This window comes from Cavia porcellus, unplaced genomic scaffold, assembly GCF_034190915.1.
Source record: "Cavia porcellus strain 051 isolate PalLab524CR breed Dunkin Hartley unplaced genomic scaffold, mCavPor4.1 scaffold_4, whole genome shotgun sequence".
NCBI lineage: Eukaryota > Metazoa > Chordata > Mammalia > Rodentia > Caviidae > Cavia > Cavia porcellus.
Window position 1 is genome coordinate 116,180,489 of NW_026947487.1, and position 21,897 is coordinate 116,202,385.

Below are 21,897 nucleotides of genomic sequence, written 5' to 3' on the forward strand. Positions count from 1 at the left end.
TAAAAACAGTGGCGAAGGTTAGCTGTCCACTCAGTCTTACCCTCAGGAACTGATTTTTTGTGGGGCCATGCTTGAGTCTGGGGCGTCTCAAATGCTAGGCAAGTGCTCCACCACTGAGTCACACCCCTAGCGTGCTCAGTAATGGGGGAAAGTAGTTTCTGGTTTTTACTTGATTTTTTTTTAAGAACTTGGACTCAAATATTTGGCAATAATGTCTTGATTCTGCTTTTGCCTTCGGTAAACAGTGTAACATATTCTAGCATGGGTTAAATCATCCTAGGATTCTAACAGTGCAGCTTCTGTAAATTGGTCTACTTTGGTTTGATTGTTTTGGAAAAGATTAGGACGGGCACATCTGTGTCTTGATAAGAGAAGCCGAGGTACCCTCTGCTTATTAATGAGGCACATAGTTTACTCCTCCTGTTCCGTGTTCTAGGCTAAATGAGGTTCCCGGTTTGTCCTGCATAGTGCAGGACAGTCCCCGGGCTTGCAGTCTCGCCCGTTTCCTCAGTGCAGGGCCGTTCAGCACCTGTGTGTCTCCTGCAGACGGCTCGAGCTCATGCAGGAGGCTGAACGTTTGGATGAGGCAGAAGTCAGGCTGCCCACCGGCTGGCCATCTGAAGATGCTTCTTGGCTTGTTCCAGGGTGTGCATTCTCCTCTGTCCTGGCTGGAGGGGGCCAAGGAGGTGCATCAGGCAGGCATGTGGTCATGCCCTGAAGGCCAGAGGAGGGAATCTCATGTGGGTCATGGTGCAGGCTTAGACTCCCTCACCCGGTTCAGGGGCCACGCACTGATGGGAGATGACCCTGTCCTGTGCAAGGTGCGGCATCTCCATCCTAAGCAACGAGACTTGGTCAAGAGTAGATCCCATGTCTACAGATACATGGCAGTGCTTAACAAGGTGATCAAAGTGAGATGTTCCCCGGGGGTTTACGACTATGGAGTCAACTTTACAGCTACTGCGACAGCTTAGATCGTGTCCTTCAGGTGAACAAGACAAGCCAGCCCAGTTCCCATCCTGTGAGCTGGTGCTTCTGGCTCACTTACCTAATGACAATGCGCAGGGGATCCCGGATGGTTCACAGACGTGAACTCCTGCGTCAGTGACTTTAGACACAACAGAAAAATCAGAGAAAGGCTACTGTCCAGCAGTTTTAACCACCAATACCCATTTATTTCAATGGAAAAAAAAATCTCTGCATTCTATATGTTCCAAAAAGATTTACTATTGAAACCAATACAATATATGGAGCTCTAGCTGCATAATTCCACTACAACAAAGACAACAAACAGGTGATTTCTACTTCCTACAGAAGGCGAACTGAAAAGCACAGGGGCAAACATAGATTGCATAAGAAAGCGTGTGTGCGCGCGTGTGGTTAAAACCTTTAGTAAGCAACTGCATTAAAATATGCTAAGACACTTACCTTACCCTAGTTTGTGGCGAGCGCTAATAAAAAGCCACAGGCTGTCACTAGTTTTATTTGATAGAAAAATTTGGTGTGAGCTCTGATGGTCACGTACAGCTTATCAACAAGAAGGTAATCTTAGTACGAGCACTAACGTTCCCCTCACTTTTACATGCTCACAGAATGAGAATCAATTACTTGTCAGACATAATGAACATCTTTTATTGTCAGGTTTGCAAACAACGGTAGTCGGTTCACACAAAAGGGTACTTTTAAAACTACCTGTATTTACTCTATTTTATGCCTGTATATATGACACGAACAGTGGGTGTGTGCATAAATGTATGTCTATACATGTGGGTATATATGTGTATACAAGATGGTACCTGCTGGCTTCTTCCTGGGTACCTTCGACCTCCAAGCTGACACCTGCAACTCTGCGTATACTGAGGAGGGAGAGATTTTCTACCATGATCCGTGTGGCCATAAGGACCAGTGGGACTTGGATTCAGGGTGCATACAAATGCAGATGGATGCCCATGAAAGAATAGTTCAGCCCTTTTCTTGGCATTTGTTGGCACGATCTCCTGCCCTGCAGCTCTCTGCCTTGGCTAAGGATCACAGCAGCTGGTGGCAATGGGAATTGGTGGCAGTGCCCTCCCTCTCTGTGGACCTGCCTGGCTGGTTGGTCAGCATTCAGCGCTCAGACTGAAGGGGCTGATGGAGATGTAGCTTCATGGTGACAGTGACCGCTCTGTGGCCTGTCTTGTGCTGAGCTTTTGGCTGAGGTCCTCGGGGGTTCAGGTGTCTTAGCTTCTATCTGCTTAACCTTTCGAGGAAGAACAACATATCAAAACTAGGCTTCTCCTGTATAGTCTCTCTATATAAATACCGTGTATATACACATACAGATACTCATACATATACAAATACGAACCCACAGACACAGCTGGATGTGTGCAGCATTGGCTAGCAACATGGCAACACATCGGGAAAGTAGTCAGTGTTCCTGCCCCAGGAGGTCAAGTTATGTCATGATCGTTAAACATTCGGCAAAAATTCGGAAGGGCCCGTTACTCAAAGGAGAAAAGAAGATGTTCTCAAAACGGTGAAGTACAGACTAGTGAAACTGCAAAGAAAATGAAAGTGGAACAATTGAGGCCTAGTTGTGAAGTTCGATAGCTGTAAACGGCAATCTTCAGATTTGGATAGAATTTTTTTTTCTTTTTTCCCCCGTTGCCATGGAAACTGGGGAGTCAAGCTTCAGACGTCAGGAGTTCTCACAGACCTGCATGGAGGAGGCTCAGAGTTAGGTCAGGAACATCACGGCTCAATTCAAAACACTTTGCCTAAACCCAGATAAGTGATTGACTGACAAACTATAACAAACATCAGACTCCCCCCCCCCCCCATCTAGCCTGACGTTTGAAGACAGAATTAAGTAGTCCTGCTGGTGTATGGCTTAAGAAGCCAGACTTGGGGCTGAGGCTGCAGCTCAGTGGTAGAAATTGTGCTTAGCTCTGGGGTCCAACCCCCTCTACCGGAAAGCTGGTCTCTGCAAACGCTAATGCTGGCCACAGATGCCAGACATGGCCTCTGAGACCCACAGCAGCTACAAGTGTTGCTACAATGAGCCTTATATCTTGTATGTTAGCACAGATGCGCTAAGTGATGAATGAGCTGATCCTGTAGCTCAGAGACTGATGTCTGCCATATATATATAGTCACACAGCAAGAGATATGTTGGTAGTTCTTCAAACATGGTACGTGGTTACCTTTTGCCGCTATACCTAGTGGCCACAAATATAGTGGCTTGAAACAAAACACATAAATTCTTTTATAGTACTGCAGGTCACTGGTCTGAAATGAGACATAATCACGGCGTTAAAAGCATGATCAGGTCTGTGTTCCATCCAGAAGCTCCAGGAAGGAATCTACTTCCTTCCCCTTCTCGGCTGCTGAGAGGCCGCCTGTATTCCTTGGACTGCGGCCTCTTCCTCATCTTCAAAGACAGTGATGTTGCCTCTTCTGTCTCTCCAAGTTCTAACTTCATCACACTCACACAGCTTCCTTTACTGGCTAAGGTGACATGGTTGCCGGTTCCAGGGACGAGGACATCATTGGGGGCCTCATAGGTGGGAGGCTCTGTGCTCCCAAGAGGACACAAGGCATCGGGTCTGAGGACTGCAGGTTAGGAGACCAGATCGTTGAAATAGTAAAGTCAGAATGATGTCTGTGTAGGGTGACTGAAGAGTCCTGAGCTCCATTGCCTGCTCAGGGCTCCTCCTGCCGGCCAGTGGGAGGGCCGTCCAGTGAGAACCCTGTGACCTGTTCCATTAAGTGGGGTCAGCAGGGTCAGGGTTAGGTTGGGGAGAAGCTTTGTCTGTGTTGTTTTGTGTTTTGTTTTGTATTGAGGTTTGAACTCAGGGCCACCTGCTTGCTAGGCAAGTGTTCTACCACTGGGCTACACTCACACCCCCTTTAAATTTTATTTTGGGACAGGCTCTTGCAGAGTTGCCCAAGCTGGCCTCAAGTTTGCGATCCTCCTGCCTCAGCCCCCGGGGATCTGGGGGTACAGGTAGGCAACACTGCACTCACAACAGAGCAATTTTGCTACCCACGGCTTGCAAAGTGCTTCTGCATCTGTGCAGTTCTCACAAAGAAAAGCACCGAGTTCCAGCCCGGGGCATGGCTCTCACCATCTGCAGAATCTCTCTCCCCCTGTCACGGCTGCTAGTTCTTCAGTCTTGGGCTTTGGTGAGGGACAACCTAGTGCCATCAAGAAGCGGGTGGAGGAAGGGTTCAAGGGCTTTGCTCAGCTGGCCTATGTCGCTCCTGGTGGGGCTGAGCCAGCCGCGCTGTCATCCAGCAGGCCCAGCCACTGGGCTGGTGCTAAGCCACTTAGCACTGCTGTGCGCTGAGACCGTACTTTCCGCGTCGCGGCCATCGGATCTCATTAGCCAACTGGCAAGACAGTTGGAAAGTTGGGAGTATTTCTGAAGAATTTTCTTTCAGATGCTTTCTTAGGTCAAGTCCAGTAAGCGTCCTTTTTATGTTTTAAATGTCAAGAGCTGTTTATATTCAGGGTGCTGCAATGCTTTATATCTTTATATCTTTGTCCATAGTTTTTTGGTCAGTGCTTCCAATGCTTATTTTTCACTAGAGACCAGTGCAAGGATCCTTGGTGTCCGTACCAGTGACATTTGCAGCTGGATGACCTCTGTGCATAGGAGGACACCCAGTCGCATCCCTGGCCACTATCCACTAGATGCCACTGGTAGCCTCCTCTTGGTTATGAGAATGAAAAAGGTTTCTCAACATTTCCAATTGTCCCTGAGGGGACAATGGGTTAAAAAATTGGACTGAATAAAATCCACTAAATGAGTCTCTTGCCCTTTGTTTTCAAATTAGAATCTCTGATTCCTGCTTTAAGTCAATTTAAGCTATAATGTAAATGATCCCACCTCCTGGAGCTGCTGGGGTGATTACACGAGGTAATCTATATAATTTATGTAAAGCTCTGAGCTTGCATGTGCACAGTACATGGAAATCCCTCAAGGGTCAACTGTCATTGTCCACGGAGTCACACTGTGTTAGGAACCACAGCTCCTCTGCAAAGCACACTCAGAGCCATCCGCAGGTAAGGGGACAGCCCATTCTGCTTAGGGTCTCTCCCCACAGTGTAAAGGAGCACACGGCAAAAAGGAACCAAGCCCTGGCACACCCTAGGAAACCCTAGAACGGGCAAAAGCACCATAGCAGGAGCAGACCAGGGTGGGGCTTGAGTGGCAGGAGGATCAGGAGCTCAGGGGTGCTCTGGGTTGGGGGTGTGGCTACATGATGTGTGCTGTCACCGAAATCCATCACACTGAGCCCTCACATTGGCAGGCCTGACAGTGGCAAGTAATAAAATAAAATAAAATAGTTTAGTGACTGTCTTTGCCTCATCTCAGTGGCCTCTTTAAACTCTATCGTGATGGAGACTCTTCTGTAGTAGCTCCCCACCATTCCCCCAAAATAGAGACATTTAATTTTGTTCTTGTTAGAATGGTTCACTTGATCTTTCTTTTCTATTCCTGCCATTTCTGATTCATTAAGCCTAAAGCCACGGTCAAAACAGTGTCTTCCTAAGACTTACTGCACCGAGCTGCTCAGAGCCAGGCTGGGAAGCCAAGGCTGGGTTTAATCAGGCACGGTTTGCTGCACCGGGTGGGCCCTCAGGGAAGAATTACGCAGCCCTTCATGCCATCAGCACGTAATTTACGCAGCTGAATTGACAGTAACAATAATTCCATTTACATTTTTGATTACTCTCAGTGCCATTAGTTTTATTCCCTTTACTTTTAGATGTCAGAGAAGGATGGGCAGATCCCGCGGTTCAATTCTCAGTTGCAATAAAGCAGTCTCCAGTACCACGATAAATGCGAGTGTTTTTTCATTTATTTCCATATAGGAGGCGGTCTGGTGGTGAGAGCCACTTCCCTGCTTACTGACCTGGGGAGATTTCTGAGCACCAGTTTTCTCATCTATAAAGTGGGATCAAACTGCAGACCAACATAGAAGAAAGCCACAAGCACCAGGGAATTTGGTCAATGAGTCCCCCACATCTGAATATTATCTGGGGAGAGGAGAAAGCCCTCTCCCCTCTCCATGCTGTGTAATGGGGTCTGCTCTCACAGCCACTAGAGGTACAGACAATGCTTAAAGCAAGGGCTGGCAAAAATGTTTCCATGAAGAGGAGGATAGTAAACATTCTCAGCTTGGCAGGTCACGTAGTGTCTGTTCCAGGTGCCCACCTCTGCCACTGCAGCAGAGAGCAACCAGACAGCATGTCAGGGAATGGGCATGGCTGTGTCCCAATAAAGTTTTATTTATAAAAATGGGTTGTGGACCAGATTTGGCCTGTGCGCTCAGGTCTGTAGACCCTGCTTTAAAGAAACAGCAAACAGGTTGTATCAGCTCCCTCCCCTGATTCTAAAACTCTTTCCAAGGCTCTGACTGAGTTGGAATTCTAGCTTCAGGGTGTTCAGAAAATACCTCTGCCCCTAAATTTTGCCAGATTTAGTGGTAGTTAACTATGTCTCCGACATGATATTCTCCAGTTCACCTCCCTTCGCTTGTCTCATAGGACAGTAAACCAGGGGACCCAGCATGTTCAGGGTGGGGAGCTGGCCAGGGGGTTGCTGCCAGAAAGTCCAGGAGCCTCTGCTCCAGGAGAGATCACTCACTAGGGTGGCTCCACTGTCTAGTGCCTTAGAGTCACCTGGTGGGCCTTTAAAATGGGCCGATGTCTAAGTGACACCTCCAGGGTTTCCAGTGGAGCAGCTGAGGGGCCAGCAGGTGGATATGTACTAGAAGTTCCTCCTGGGGGGCTCCTGTGCAGACAGAGTTGAGACCCGCTCTCGTTCCTCTTAGCTGGTAGGTGAAGGGTGACCTCCTGTCTATGGTGATGCTTAGCAAATCAACCAGGAGAGCCAGCAGCAGGGAGCTCCTGCTCACAAAGGGAGCTGTGCAGACTCTAGGAGTCCTGGGCTGGGGATCTGCCAGCACCAAGTGTCCCTGCTCATTCGTAGCCCTGTGTCCATCCCTGTGAGGCTTGGTTATTTCCTTACAATCTCTACCCCTTCATGCTCTGTGGCTGACAAGAGAAGGTGAAGGGGGGTTCCCAGTGGGGAGAGGTGTCCCGATTTCTACCGCCTTTCCCTAAGTTCTCATGCAGGCATGGAGCTAGGACCCAAGGCCAGTGAGGCAGAGGGGCTGCAGTGGGAGTGGGTGGCAGGGAAGGTACAGGTCTCGGGTGTGGGCACCATGGGCTTTGGTGTTGGATGGTGTGGACCCAGTGGTGTTGGTGATGGCCGGCGTGGTTGTCAGAGTACTTTGTGCGGAGAGGCGAGTTGTGGGGGAGGTGACTTGTCCTCCTGGGATGATGTGGAAATGCTCAGAGACAGTGATGCACAGCTGGGATTCCCCTTCGTGGTCTTCACACAGTGGTCTGATCCCTCCGGGGGAGCTTTACCCATACATAGGGCGCCCAACGTGGCAACGTGTGATTTCCATTTACCCACTGACTGCTGTCATTAGGTTATAATGCCTTTGCCCTCCCTTTTTGTCAACTCCTGAATTTAAAATTGCAGTGAGGATTTCCCAAAATGCAAACACCAAGGTCCCAGAGTCCTTTGGATGGCAAGGGCTGATATTGCTAAGGTTAAAATCAGATTATTACTGCAAACGTGGAAAATACTGACAAGTGCTCATTTTATGCTGACATTTATATTACTCAGTGTAATGATTCATTTGTTTAAATGCTTCATTATATAACAGTACTATATGTTAGTGAAAAATTATGAATTATAAATTTATCTTTTTTTTTGTAAGGTACTGAGGGTTGAACCTAGGGTCTTCCCATTGAGCTGCATCCCCAGCCTTTAAAAACACAACTTAAAAAAATGACCTAGAGTCTTGCTAAGTCAAACTTAGCAAGCCTGAGGTCAAACGTTTGATCCTCTTGCCTCAGCCTCCCAGAGTTCTGGGATTACAGGTGTGTGTCACTATGCCTGGCTGAATTTATCATTTCTTATAGCTCAGACTCCATCTGTGAATTCTCATGACTGTTCCTCGAAAGGTATAATACTGACTTTAACCTTGTAAAAGATTATTTTGCACAAGGCAGAAAGAGCCCTGTGGGCGGCCAGGTCACCGACCCAGGCACATTTTTATGAGCTCCAGTCGAGGGGCTGGGTGGGATTCTGCAGCTGTCTCCCTGTTTGCAGGAGGATAGAGTACTTTGGCACTTTCCCCTGAGGGCCCAGCAAAGGGCTCTTAAAATGCCTTTTAATGTTAGCTGGAGCACTTTTACATGTAAGATTTTCTCCTGTACCTGCATAAAAACTACAGACGGACGTTTCCTGAGGGAGCAATTTTCTCAGACACAAAGGGGTCTGTGACCACGGTGACACCCGTGCTAGGTTAAGGCAACTCACACAACTAAGCTGAAGAGCATGAGGAGCAACAGCGAGGTGGGGCTGAGGTGCAGGCTGCCCGCCGCGTTGCAGTCCACTCTGGAGTTCTTACAGGAGCACACCTGCACCCTGAGGTCTGTGACGTTCGTCATGGGCGGTTTCCCTGAATCTGTCACCATGATGGGCAGGTTGTAGTTTGCTTTGTTCAGGTTCTGCAGCAGGCTCACCAGGGCGTGCGTATCTGAAAGACAAGGATCCCCATGAAGAGAAGACAGAGCCCCGGGAAAACCAGGAGGTCCTAGCAACCGAAAATGCACATCACGGACTGCATTTTAATTTACAGTCAGTGGATGGCTAGAATTTTAATTAATTAACATCGAGTAAAAACACCAACTCAGTTCCTGGTGTTTCTGATGTCCAGGGCCATCACCTGCGGCTGGTGGCTCCTGTATGGGACAGGGCAGTGACAGGGTGCGTCCACCAGCGCATGTCTGCTCTGTTAGGATCAATTGTCATGAAAGTCAGTAAGTGCGGAGAACTCCTCCTCCAACGTACTCCACCTACAGAGAGCACGTTTAACATTTGGAGATGGAATGTGAAAAGCCGCCAGCCCTAACCTGCGCAGGAGAGAGCCCTGTGTTTTGTGGCGGAGATGAGCTCTATAAACTGTGTTTTGATTGGATCATTAGCCTGTAGCCCCATCTGGGGGAGAATTCACGATGCAGAGGTTGGGTCTTTAAGCTTCCTCCCAGTTCCCCCAACCCCATGTGCAGTGGGACCATCTGTTACCCTGGCCATCTAGTGGGGCCCAGATGTGCTTCCCGCCTCTTCCTGGGCCTTGAGTTAGGCTCCTAGCAGCCACTCAGATGCCTGGGACTTTTTTTTTTCTTTTTTTTGAGGCACGGTCTCACTACAAAGTTCAGGCTGGCTTTAAACTGACAGTACAGCCCAGGCTGGCCTTGAACTTGAGATTCTCCTGCCTCAGCAGTTGGGAGTGCTGACTGGCATTAATGAGTAGGTGCCACCCTTTGGTGACACTAGCCTTTTAAACAGCTTCCATTCGGGGAAAAGATTGGCATGACAGGGAAAATTTAGAAGCCATTTATCTAAATCAGGAGGGGGAATGATTCTGAGGACATGGAAACCAACGGGTACCTTCCTCATTGGGAGGGGACCAGTGTGACGGCTGCCCTGGGGTACTGCAGACTGACTCGAGGGGACAGTTCCTGCCTTCTCTCCTCCAGGAGGGACTCTCGGATGGTGACATTTCACTCGGAAGGAACAGCAATAATTGTTCACATCTTACAGCTGTAGAAACTACCAAAGAAACCCTGCAGCCCCTCGGCCCAGGGAAGAGCTGCCCTAATTAAAAGCGATCGGTATAAAGAATTCATTCTTCAAAAAACAACCAAATAGATAAATAGGTAAACAGAATCGATCATATGAAAGGTACTTGTGAGATACGAGATGGAGCCGGGCTATAGCTCAGCGGGACAAGTGCCCGCCTGGCAAGTGCAAGGTCCTGAGTTTGATTCCTGGTACCAAGAAAAAAAGCAAGTAGACCAGCAACAACAGGCATGAGACTTCTTCATAGAGGATTTTATGCACACTGTAGAAGACTTCTTCAAAAATGCAATAAAGGGAGTAGTCCCTGTCCCCTTCAGAAATCTCGCCATGGATGTGACAACTGACAGGGAGAGGGAGATGGAGTCACCCCTGAAGATCGAGGCTGTCTGATGTGCCACCTGGGGAGATTTTGTTTTTGCTTTTCTAAATGACAAGGTGAACTCATTTCAGTTGAGAGGAGTGGGGCGGTGCTGCGGACACAGGAACACTTCAGAGTTCATAAGGCAGAGACCGGGATGGTGGGTCAAAGTGTGAATTCCGCTTCCCTAAGTGGAAAGACTGAGAGAGAGACATTGCTTGGCAAGTTTCATAAATGAGGCCAGGGTGGTGTCGTACGCCTATAATCCCAACACTCTGGGAGGCTGAGGCAGGAGGATGGCAAGTTGGAGCCCAGCCTGGGCAACTTAGTGACTGAATTAGACCTTGTCTCAAAGGAGGAAGGAAGGAAGGAAGGAAGGAAGGAAGGAAAGAAAGAAAGAAAGAAAGAAAGAAAGAAAGAAAGAAAGAAAGAAAGAAAGAAAGAAAAGAAAAAAGAAATTTAAAAGGGCTGGGATGTAGCTAAGTGTGAAGGTCCTGGGTTCAATTCTCAGTACTGGGAAAAAAGTCTTATAAATGAGAACACAGACACATGGAAGAAGAACCTGACAGTCTTCAGTGACAGCCAAGGTCATCACAGAGATGAGGTTACGTCTGGGGAGGCCTGCCACATACGTGGAAGACTGGCACTGATGATGCCCACACACCAGTATGCTTCGGTCTTTCCCGGAGCTGGGTAAACCACCATGGAAGAGCTCTCCAAGGTGCTGACGAAAGCCTGCTGGACACAGTCTCTGCTCTGACACAGGAGACAGCAGAGACGAGTGCCCTGAGGAGAAGCAGTGAGCTTGGCTTTCCAGGGCCGAAGGCTGGGCTGGTTGGCCAATGTGCCAAGGAGGCCAGAAACAAAGACAGAACCCGTGGAGTTTAATTAAAATAACAAGCGAAGAGGAAGACCAAAGAATCACCACCTTGCGACTGGACGCTCCAGCGTGGCAGAAATGCAGAGACTACGTATGACTCAGGAGAGCGCTGAGGTGTAACCTATTCGGGATGAAGTGTACGGCACGCAGGGCATTGTGGGGTGAGTACTGGAGGGCGTACAGTTTGCTCTGACAAGAAACTGATGTTCAGACTGTATTTGCTGGCAGGGAAGCTGTCTGTAGTTTACAGTGTGCAAATAGCCTAACTGATGTGGGAACACACAGAAGAGTGGGAGAGAAACAGGGTTTGGGGAACAAGAAATGAAGTTCAGAGCAGAGACAGAGGGCAGAATGCTTGACCCAGACTTACTGTTGATCTTGGTGATCTTCCAGACTTTATCAGGGACGGTTTGTTTATGAATTTCGAACTTGAAGGGATCCGTGTTTGGGTGCAGGTCCTTGTCCGAGGCTCCCAAGATGACCACACTGAGGTTTCTGGCGTCGTCGCAGACTTCGGCTACCGTGGGGTAGATGAAGGGAGCATTGTCGTTCACGTCTTCCAGGGTTATCAGCAGAGTCCCCGTGCCGGTGGCGGGAGGGTTACCTGTGGGAAAAGGGAAGGTGTTAGGATGTGACCAGGAGGCCCAAAAAGTAAGTTACCAGAAAGTGATTTCCCCAGTGCATACTTAGCGCATCTTGGATTCAATATTATTAAAGTTTCAGAGACCACCTACAGAATAGGAAAACATTTTGGCCAGCTATTCCTAGGATAGAGGACTCACATCAAGAACATAGAAAGTACTCAAAAAAATTAGACCCCCAATAAAAGAGCCAGTCAAAAGTTAGCAACTGAAACAAATAGATACTTCTCAGAAGAAGTGCAAATGGTCCAAAAATACATAAAAAAGTTTGTCATCACTGGGCATCAGAGAAACACAAATTAAAACTACACTGAGATACCTTACCCCAGGAAGAATGGCTATCATCAAAAAATCTAAAAATAACAAATGATGGCGAAGATGTGAGGAGAAGGAACTCTACTACGTTGTTGGTGTGAACGTACATTAATACCACCACTATGGCGATCCGTGTGGAGACTCCTCAAAAAGTGAAAAGGATAAATTATATTTGAACCAACCGTCTTCCTATTAGGTGTCTTCCCAAAAGAGTTAAATCATCATATTACAGGGATAAATGCACACCTGTGTTTACAGCAGCACAACTTATAATAGCTAAGTCTTGGAAACAAAGTATATATCCAGCAACAGATGAATGGATAAGGGACAATTAGTATTTATGCACAATGGAGTAACACACTGCCATAAAAAATAAACTGGAGGCATTTGTAGCTGTTATGGTTGATACATTGTGTCAACCTGAGAAGTTTAGAAATATAACTAACAGACTCAGCAGGGAACCAGGACTCTTACTTTGTAAACATCCTCAGCCTGTGCAGGAGGCCAGTACTAGGTAAAATGAGTGATACACCCTTCCTGGTCAGGAGTAGCCTGCTTGCAATCTAAGGGAGTAGAAGAGCTGTGTTCTCCTGTTCTGCTCTGGCTGCTTTGCTGGCTGCTGCCTTGAAGTGTTGCCCAGGTGCCACCCCACCCTGCCTTGGAGCCAGCTGATTATGGACTGAAACCTCCACAAACTGTGAGCTAAATAAAGCTTTCCTTCTGTCATTTTTGGTGTTGGGTATTTTGTCTCAGCAATGAGAGAAAAGTAACCAAGACAATAGGTAAATGGATGCTCCTCGAGCGCAGAATGTTAAATGAAAGAAGTCAAACATAAATGCTTAAATATGGTGTGGTTTCTCTTATACGAGGTACACTATATACATATTGGTATATGTAAATATACACACATACAGATGGCAGAATAGAAGGATAAATAGGAAGCAGGAGAAGTTCAAATACTTCCCCAAATTATATATTCTGTTGTTTTAAAATATTTTAACATTTATGCTAATTTGTTTCACTTATACTAAAAGTTTATCTTAGTTCATTGAAAAGTAAGTTTGTGTTACTGTTTGTTTCTTTTTTAAATTTTATTTTAAAGAGGGTAAAATTAAAAGGAACAAGACAGAACAAAACAGATCAGAAGAAAGCAATGTAAGAGACACTGATTTCAAAGCAAGACAACAGGAGATTTTCACTGTTTATCACATTGTCTCTTGTTTTCTTCTAAATAGCTGTCCATACCTTCATGTATGTTGAAATTAAACACTACAAAACAGACTAAAACTACTCTGTACAAAGAATAATAGTATCCCTGGATTTCACATCATCATGCTACAGAATCAGCACTGGGTACCTTAGTGTCTCTTTTTCTTCAAAGTAACTGTTCATTTCATCATGCATTATATAATCGATTCACGTAAACTGTTTAGGGGAAGTTCTATGCATGTATGAGTCTCTACATGAATATCTATCCTTTCTGTATTAGAAGGAAAAACAAAACAAAACAAGACGAATTCCTAGAAAAGCACAAAACAGAGAAGATAAACAAATAACAATAGCAAAACACTGACAATATAGTCCTTCCAAACAAGGTGGTGTGAGTGTAACCAGGGTTGTTATTTTACATAGTGATCTTCAAGAGTTCCTCAGATCACCAGACAATCATATGCACAGTTGTTCCAATCCTATGAGTGTTAACTATTTTGTCCCAAGAACATACAGAATTTGTAACACAATCATCTTAGCTATCCTAAGTGTGTTATATAATTTTAGATATTTTTTCTTTTCCCTTTCTTTTTCTTCTTCCTTCTTTACCCTGAGATATTATTTTTTTTCCTTTAGGCAGATTCTTATCCTATCACTGTATTTATTGAGGATTTTGTATCTTATGTACTCTTACCATTTCTTACGTTAGGGAGACTATATGATATTTACACACATGAGTTGGATTTATTTCACTTAAGATGTTTATTTCTTTTTAGTAAGCATCTTATTGGCTTATAATTTGTACTGAGTAACTACTTTGGAGATAATGTTACACAGTGTAATAACTATTGCTTTTCTCTTATTTGGTTATAAAAGTGTACTTTTTAATAAAATAAAATTACAAAAGTAGAAAATATTATTAACACTTTCAATCAAGAATGGCAATAATACATTGCATTTTTGTATGGGTTAGTGGGTTATGAAGCTTTTAAAGAATATTGGATATGAGATTGCTTGTTGAAGTTCTTCAGGCTTCATCTGTTACCTCTAGAATGCTAACCTTCTTGTACAAAGTCATGGAAACTGAGGGTCACTAAAAACAGAGGATAACAGGGTCAGCTCTTCCTGGCTTATCAAATTCAGACTTGTATGTAAATAGCCAGGCATTCCCGTATGTTTGCAGCATGGGGAGGAGGGAGATACCGGGGCAGGAACCAAGGTTGCTTTGGAGCAGCTTGACCTGAGGTAGGGAGTTACCTTAGAGCAAAGGTCTGACATGGGAGGGGCTTCCTTCCAGGGGCAGAATGGGTCAGAGGGCCAGTGGGTCCCCTGGGGCCGCTGACCACACGACAAGGACAGTTTACAAAGTGAATTAATGATGGGAAATAAAGTCAGCTGCTGGCTACAGGGACAAGAGAAGCAATCATAGTATAATCTCAGGGCTTTATTTTTAAAGCCCTTTGCCTTTAACATTGCTGTTAGTTCCTGAAATCGTTTCCATTTTAGGGAACATTATTGTTAAAAGCCCTTGTAACCACTAATCTAATAATGTGTTTCACATAAAGAGAGGCTGTTCGGAGTGGGGGCATAGGGCTTGGTGGTAGAGCTCTTGCATAGCATGCAAGAGGCCCTGAGTTCAGCTCCCGGCAAGAAAAAATATAAACAGAAAAGGATGTTTAATGTTAATAAGGCTCACATCGACTTAAACTTTCCCCATTTCATTTTTTGTCATCTGTTCATGAGAGGTTTGCTTTTGGACAAGTCATTCACTAGTAATTTCTAATTTTAATTTAGAGAAGTTAGGGCCAAATTTATAGGCCACACATTGTAAGTGTGCATATTTGCCTTACTCCCCAAAAGATTTGACATAGCCCTATAAAACTGTTGTACTGTATGGATGGTCCCCACCTGATGATGGTTCAATTAAAGCATTTTCAGCTGTGTGACGGTGCCAACATGTACCCATACAAAAGCTCTGTCACTTTCAGTGCAATACTTACATTACATAAGAGATTCAAAGCTGTACTATTTTATTATTATTACTATTATTTGAAGCTTTATTATAAAAGGCTTTGCTAGAGGATTTCACCTAACTGTATGCTAAAGTTAATATTCTGAACATATTTAAGGCTAAGCTATGATGGGATAGATTGGTTAAACAACTCTTGGATTGTGATGTTTGCAGCTTCTGATGAGTTTATTGGCGTGTAGCCCCATTACAATTTGGAGAGCAGCTGTAATTTTACACAGTAGTATTATAGTACTAACCTAATGTGTGGCTCCATTTTCTCTTTCTTATTTCTATTTGCACTTTCTGAGACTTTATTTTATCTCTCATTTATTTATTTGTCGGTGAGGGTTCACTAACTCATCCATATAAAACCCACATGCAGAAGAGATCATCTTTAATGGAAACTGAATTGCCACATTGTGTTCATTAGGCATTGCTATAGAGCAAGAAAAACACTTGATTGCTATGGTTTGTGTTTAAATGCCCTCCTCCATGGCGGCTGGGCCTTTCAAAGGTGGCTAAGTCTTGCATTTGTGCCTGGCTCGCTGTCCAGCCCTGGGACTGGTGGTGTGAGTGCTGCCCCCTCCAGGGGCAGGGAGCCAGTTTACAGTACAAGGGAGGGCAGGAGGTGTGCTTTTCCTTCTTATCATTTTCACTCTTGTGGCTTTTGGCATTTGATGCAGCCACCATGAATGGTTGTCCTTCAAGCACAACACCCTGCTTGGAACCGGCTGAGTATGAGACCTCCAAAAACTGTAAGCTGGATAAATTTTTCCTTCCTTCATTTTAGGCATCAGGTATTTTGTCTCAGCAATGAGAGAAAAGTAACCGAGACAGAATTTGGTACTAGGAGTGGGACTGTTGCTGTGACTGTACCTGACCGTGTGGCTCAAGAGCCTTTGGGAAGGGCTTGTGGGAAGAGTTTGGAAAGGTTCAGAGATGGCACCTGAAGGAGTAGAGTTAGGGCACCTGAGGCTGTTCTGCAGTGGAGACTCTGGTCAGAGCTCAGGAGACCAGAAGGTGATAGAAAGCCTGCCAGTGAAGAGCAGGCTCTGGAGGTTTCTGCTGGGAAGAAGCACTGCATTGGTTGCTGGATGCCAGGAAATGTGTGTATGGCTTGGCAAAAAGTTTGTCCGCGTTTTGCTCACATCCAGAGACTTTGCCTGAGACTGAACTTAAGGGTAGTGGACTGATTAATCCAGCAGAAGAAATTTCAAAGCAGTCTAATGTGAGGCAGTGGCATGGCTGTTGTTGGGGGCTTTTAGCCAGATTTCTATTGTGAATCTAGAGCAAAGAACCCAGCAGGGTAATCTGAAGTGTTTTGAGTTTGGTCAGGAAAAAAGCTCCACTAAAGATACGGACTATAAAGATAAGCTGAGATCTCTGTAGTTGAGAAGGAATAGGAGAATATAAAAGATGGTCTTAGCAACACATTTTGCAGCCTCAAAACTGCAAAAGTGAAAAACTTTGCTTTGAGGAGAAAGTCACAGAGCCACTGTGTTCCAGAATAGAAGCAGAGGCCACGTGAGGCTTCAGAATGGTGGCAGCATAGAGAAGCTGTTCCTCACAATCAGGTTCAGAGAATCCATTGTTCTAGGCAATCAACCCTACAGCCAGAGAGAGGAAAACTTGGCTCCTGCTCCAGCTGGGAGCAGAGCTCCTCATCATTCTTGTGGTGCTGGGTTTAGATACATACATAGTGCAAGAGTTCTGAGGTTAAAAACGCTTCTGCCACAATTTTGGAAGCCTGGAAGACAGGAAGTGTGTCCCTGAGAGGGCAGTGTGTGAAGCTGTGAGGGTGAATTCAAAGGTGCAGTGAAGAACTCAGAAGTTTGAAAAAGCCAGGAGCATGGGTTGTCTAAGGAAACCTGAAAGAAAGGAGCAAAGCCAGCCCAAGAGAGAGGCCACTGGAGCTACGACCACCAGACATGCTGTAGAGGCAAAGTCACACAAGCCTCTTGGAGCTCACAAGTTGCCACAGATTGCTTTTGGATATTCCACATGGAGCTACAGGACTTAATGCTTGCCCTGCTGAATTTTGGGCTTGCTTTGGTCCCAATCCTTTCTGTCTCCCTGTTTCTACCTTTTGGAATGGTAATGTTTATCTTGTGTCACTGAATGTTGGAAGTGTTTAACTTTTCATTTGTACAGGGGCTCACAGCTAAGAGTTTGCCTTAGGTCTCAGAAGAGATTTGGGACTTTTCAGCAATGATGAAACTGTTAGGACTTTGACAACTGTTGGAGATGGACTAAATGTCTTTTGCATAAAGGATATGCATGAGTCTTTGGGGGGTCAGGAGCAGAATGTTATTATTATTATTTGGTACCAAGGGTTAACCTCATGACCTTGTGTTTCCCAGGCAGAAACTTATGCCACTGAGCTAAATTCCTGGCCCCAGAATGTTATGTTTTGAGACTGGATGTATCCTCAAAGCCTCATGGAGTCACGGAGGGAGGCAGTTTTCCAGAGTTTGTGAGTGACTCATGGTCCAATCCTGGGATTATGGTGTCAGTGGAGGTGGTTTACAATACAAGGGACAGAAAGCGCCTCTCTCCGTGCCCCTCCTCTTTTGCTCTTATTTTTTCTGCTCTTTTTCACCACCATGAACTGCTGCCCTCTGTCATGTGCTACTCTGCCTTGGAGCCAGCTGCTTATGGACAGAAACCTCCACAAACTGTAGGCTAAATAAACCCTTCCTTCCTTCATGTTGGGTGTCGGGTATTTTGTCCCAGCAAGAAGAGAAAAGTAACCAAGACATTGATAAAGGAAGACAGAGAATTTAAGTGGTCAGTAAGAAGTATTCAGATCCCCATTTTAAAGATGCAATTTACTACAATGAAACGATGTTTTCCTTATCAGAATATCTTGCCCATGGAGGGAAATGAAGACTCACAGTTGAGAGGGGTAGAAATGAATGAATAATCTTTGGAGAATTCTGTTCAATAGTGCAGCAAGACCAATGCACATCTCAGACTGTGAGCTCTCTGTTTACCATTTTCCCCGTGAGCGTGTTCCTATGCGTTTAGAAGAATGGTAATAGCACACACTTTAAATTCCTGCTGAGTCTCTACCAACAAGGGAGTCAGATAAGTGGGTTATTGAACTATAAAAATGTTACCTAAGTCTAGTGTCCTGAACAAATATAGTCCTGCAGCTGTCCTATAACACTTCATTGAGGAGTACAGGAATGTCTTTTTTTCTTTTACTAGTATATGTTTTCAGTATGTAATGTTGATGCTCCTTTTGGAAACTGATGCATGCATATAAGGTGTCCTGACTATTTCTGATTCCTTCACCCTGTCTCCCTTTCCTCCGTCCTCTGTCCTGTCTCATACTTACTTTTTGAGATGCACAGTGGGTTTTCAGCTATCAAATAGCCTGGGGATTATTAAAGCAGTGGGTGCTGGGTTGAAGAGAGAGCATAGGTGTCAAGGGCAAGGTGAGGTGAGTGAAGCGGCCACCAGCCCTTTTTAAATTCAGACGTTTTCTTAGTTATGTGGACAGAAAGGCAGAGTGGACACACCATACAACTGCAGCATGAATGAAGTTATGTGGCCAAGGAGCCACTTCACTCTGCTTCTGCACAGTTTTATGATCTGCAGCTGTGCCCTAAGGGAGTGGGCAGGAAGCCCCAGATCTCACAGAATCCTGGAAGTGACAAGAAATAGGGAGGATCACATGGTGTCCTGCCAAGGCTGCGATCTGCTGAGGCCCAAGCTCCCACTATATGGCTCTCAGTGCAAAGTCACCAGGTGCCATGGTGGGGCTGGCCACGGCAGGGCACGGTGCAGGATGGCAGGGGGCGAGGCTGGAAGGACCAGTGGGGCCTGGGCACATTGGTGATCACAGCAATGAGTCATGCTGCTTCTGTGGGTTTCACAAAGCCGCCAGAGGATTTTCAGGAGAGGCTGTGACCATCTGATCTAACTCGTTTCTGGGAAAGGTGCATCTGTATTGATAGGAAATGTAGATGTTGTTGGCAGGGAGACCTGCAATGGATCAAGCAGGTCAGGGCATGGGAAGGCTGAACAGGAGAGAAACGCTTGGCCTTGGTGATTAGGTGCTCACACGGGACTGCCAGAGGAAAAGTGGAGGGCATCGTGAGCACCAGGAGACCAGCTTTGACTCTGCTAATGGCACCAAGGGGAAGTGGGTGGCTTAGGAGAAATTGTGGGACTGAGTTAGAGGCTGCGGAACCATCGCTGGATAGATGCTTTGGGAACCTTTCTGGGAAATTAGGTTCCCTCAGATGATAGTGCAAGATGATAGGGCCTACCAAACCCCAAAGTTTACAGGATAGATGATGGCTTTGCAGGAGACAAAGGGGAGGTCAATTGTGAGAGGAAACAAGGGGTGATGGTTAAATATGTACGGACTCTGGGATGAGCAGGAAAGGAAGGAAGGGGATTTTGCAAAGTTCTTGCTTCTGGTGCCTTCTTGGAAGAAATTTTGGTCAGTGAAGAAACAGCTGACTTGAAGCCTGGCAGGGAGAACACTCTTTATGGAAGCCGGTGGAAATGTAAATGTTTCAATACTCAAAGACAGTTTCAGAGTAAACATTCAAGCAAACATCTGCTCAAATAGGAACACAAATGTAATTAATCATCAGAGGAATGGCTATGTCTAATCGTGGCATATCATCAACTTTTGTGAGAGCAGGAACTCCAAAGAAATGCTTAATTACTTTGAAGTTGGTTTTTCACTGTCAGCTTTAGTCATTTGGCTAAATTTCTTTATTGAAAAATTATTTTTCTCTTTTTATTGAGCTAATTGAATATCTCAGAAAAACCCATTATGTTCTTTCCACTCTGCATATATTATGAAGCAAAGTCATTTGGTGGAATGGATGAAAAGGCATTACAAGCATTTGAAATATGGCCAGAAGAACTGGCCTTTCGTGAACTTAATTATACCACTGTCTTCAATTTCCCTTGTTTTTCCCAGGCCAGCTGGTGATGTCTTTTTTTGAAGTCAGGAGAATGAGCTCATTTCTCTGGGTGATGTGGTAAAGAAGGCTGGATGCAAAATCCTCCAGTTTCTGTGGCTGGGATGGAGAAAAGCCACATCCAAACCTCACATGTGATTCAAAATGGAATCACTCTTCACAAAGATATTTGGCTCCAAGAGTTTCTAGAGCCCAGGAAATGCTGGGGCTCCTACATATTTTCTTGATATTTAGCAAAGCCCTTTATTTCTTCCATTCCCCTTTTTGTCCCCAGCCCTGAGTCCAGGAGGTGACTCCATGACCAATTCTCAGAACCAAAGCTTTCATGGATCTTCTGTCTCAGTAGGGAAGTAGCCTCAATCTGAACACACCACGGGGGGACAGTATATGGGAGAAGGTGCCTCCTGCCTTGAGGGAGGCCCAGGGGCTACGTTCTATGTAGCCCATTTAAGGATCAGAGGAAGCCCAAGCTCCAAACCAGAGAGAGAAACTGGCTTCTGTCCTTGTGGTGTTAGGGGTTGGAAGAGTGCCTCAGAGATGGACCATTCCACCCACTGGGTCTTCGCTAAGGCAGGGAGGTGGGTATTGGGTTGGAAGATGTCCCGGAGGACTTCAGCTGCTTGGGTCACTCGTATGGGGTTGGCAATGCTCGTGTGATTGTATGCCAAGGATGCAAAGGGACTGTTGTGGTTTGCATCTCAAAGGTCCCTCAAAACCTTGTGGGCTTTTGGGAGATGAGTGGGCTGCGAGGGCAGAAAAGCTGACTTGCAGTTAGGTGCTGAGGTCTTGTTGGAAGAGGTGGGTCCCTGGGGGTGCAGGAGGGGTTCATCTCCCTCCCTGGCTCCTCTCTGTGCTTCCTGTCTACCTTGCCTTGGGCAGCTTTCCTCACTGGAGCCACCAAACTAGGGACTGAAATCTCTGCACACTGTGAGCTGAAGTACACCTTTCCTCTAAGTCGTGGATGTCTGGTGTGGTGTCTCAGCAATGAGACAGTGACTAAGACAGAGAATTTATTTTACTTTTACATTTTATCAGTTTACAATCATCTTGGGGAGCAGTTATTTGTGCATACCACAACTTACTTATATTCTTTGTTTCTTTCTTTCTTTCTTTCTTTCTTTCTTTCTTTCTTTCTTTCTTTCTTTCTTTCTCTATTTCTCTTCCCTTTCCCCACCTTTCTCTCCCTCCTCCAATTCCCCTATCCCACTGTAATTCTTGTGGGTATTATTAGTCTTAGTGCATGTTATGGCATATAATGTTTATATTAATTGTGGTTACTAGGTTCCTGGGCAGGACATCTTTATTCTACCTAGTTCCCCTTCCCCTCCTCCTCACCCCTCACCCTTTTTTCTCTTGGACCACTTTCCAATTGCAAGAGATTCCTTTATCCACCTTTTATTATTCTCTTTGCTTATACTTTGCCTCATTCACATAAGAGATACTGTATAGTACTTACGCTTATGTGTCTTATTTTACTCAACAATAGATTTTCCAGATGGAATAGATTTCCATCTGTTTTCCTAACAATGTCTCATATCTGTCACTGTTTACAGCAGGAGAGTATTCTGTTGTCTATAGATACCACATTTTCCTAATCCAGTCATCTATTGATGGGTGTACAAGCTGTTTCCAGGATTTAGCTCTTATGAGTTATGTGTAAGAATTGGTACTCATATATTGCTGTAGTATGATGTTTTAAGCTGTTTGGGGAAGATACTTAGCATGGGTCATACAGAATTTCTAATTTTACTTTTTCTGAGGCATCTCCATACTTTATTTATGTAGTGGTTGTGAAAGGGAAAAGCTATACAAGAGAAACTG

At 45.4% G+C, this 21,897-nt stretch overlaps 1 protein-coding gene across 3 annotated transcripts in view; it reads right to left on the reverse strand.

Annotated features, from left to right (window-relative positions):
- Window positions 1-1,153: 1,153 nt before the first annotated feature.
- Cdh13 (cadherin 13) overlaps window positions 1,154-21,897 on the reverse strand; it is a 1,022,569-nt gene continuing 1,001,825 nt past the window's right edge. For all 3 annotated transcript variants that reach the window (XM_063247740.1, XM_013158918.3, XM_063247739.1), the window contains 3 exons: window positions 11,325-11,558; window positions 8,391-8,610; window positions 1,154-2,698 (listed from right to left, as the gene is read on the reverse strand). In XM_063247740.1, the coding sequence (XP_063103810.1) occupies window positions 2,674-2,698; window positions 8,391-8,610; window positions 11,325-11,558 (479 nt within the window). In that variant the 3' untranslated portion in view covers window positions 1,154-2,673. The remainder of the gene's footprint in view (window positions 2,699-8,390; window positions 8,611-11,324; window positions 11,559-21,897) is intronic.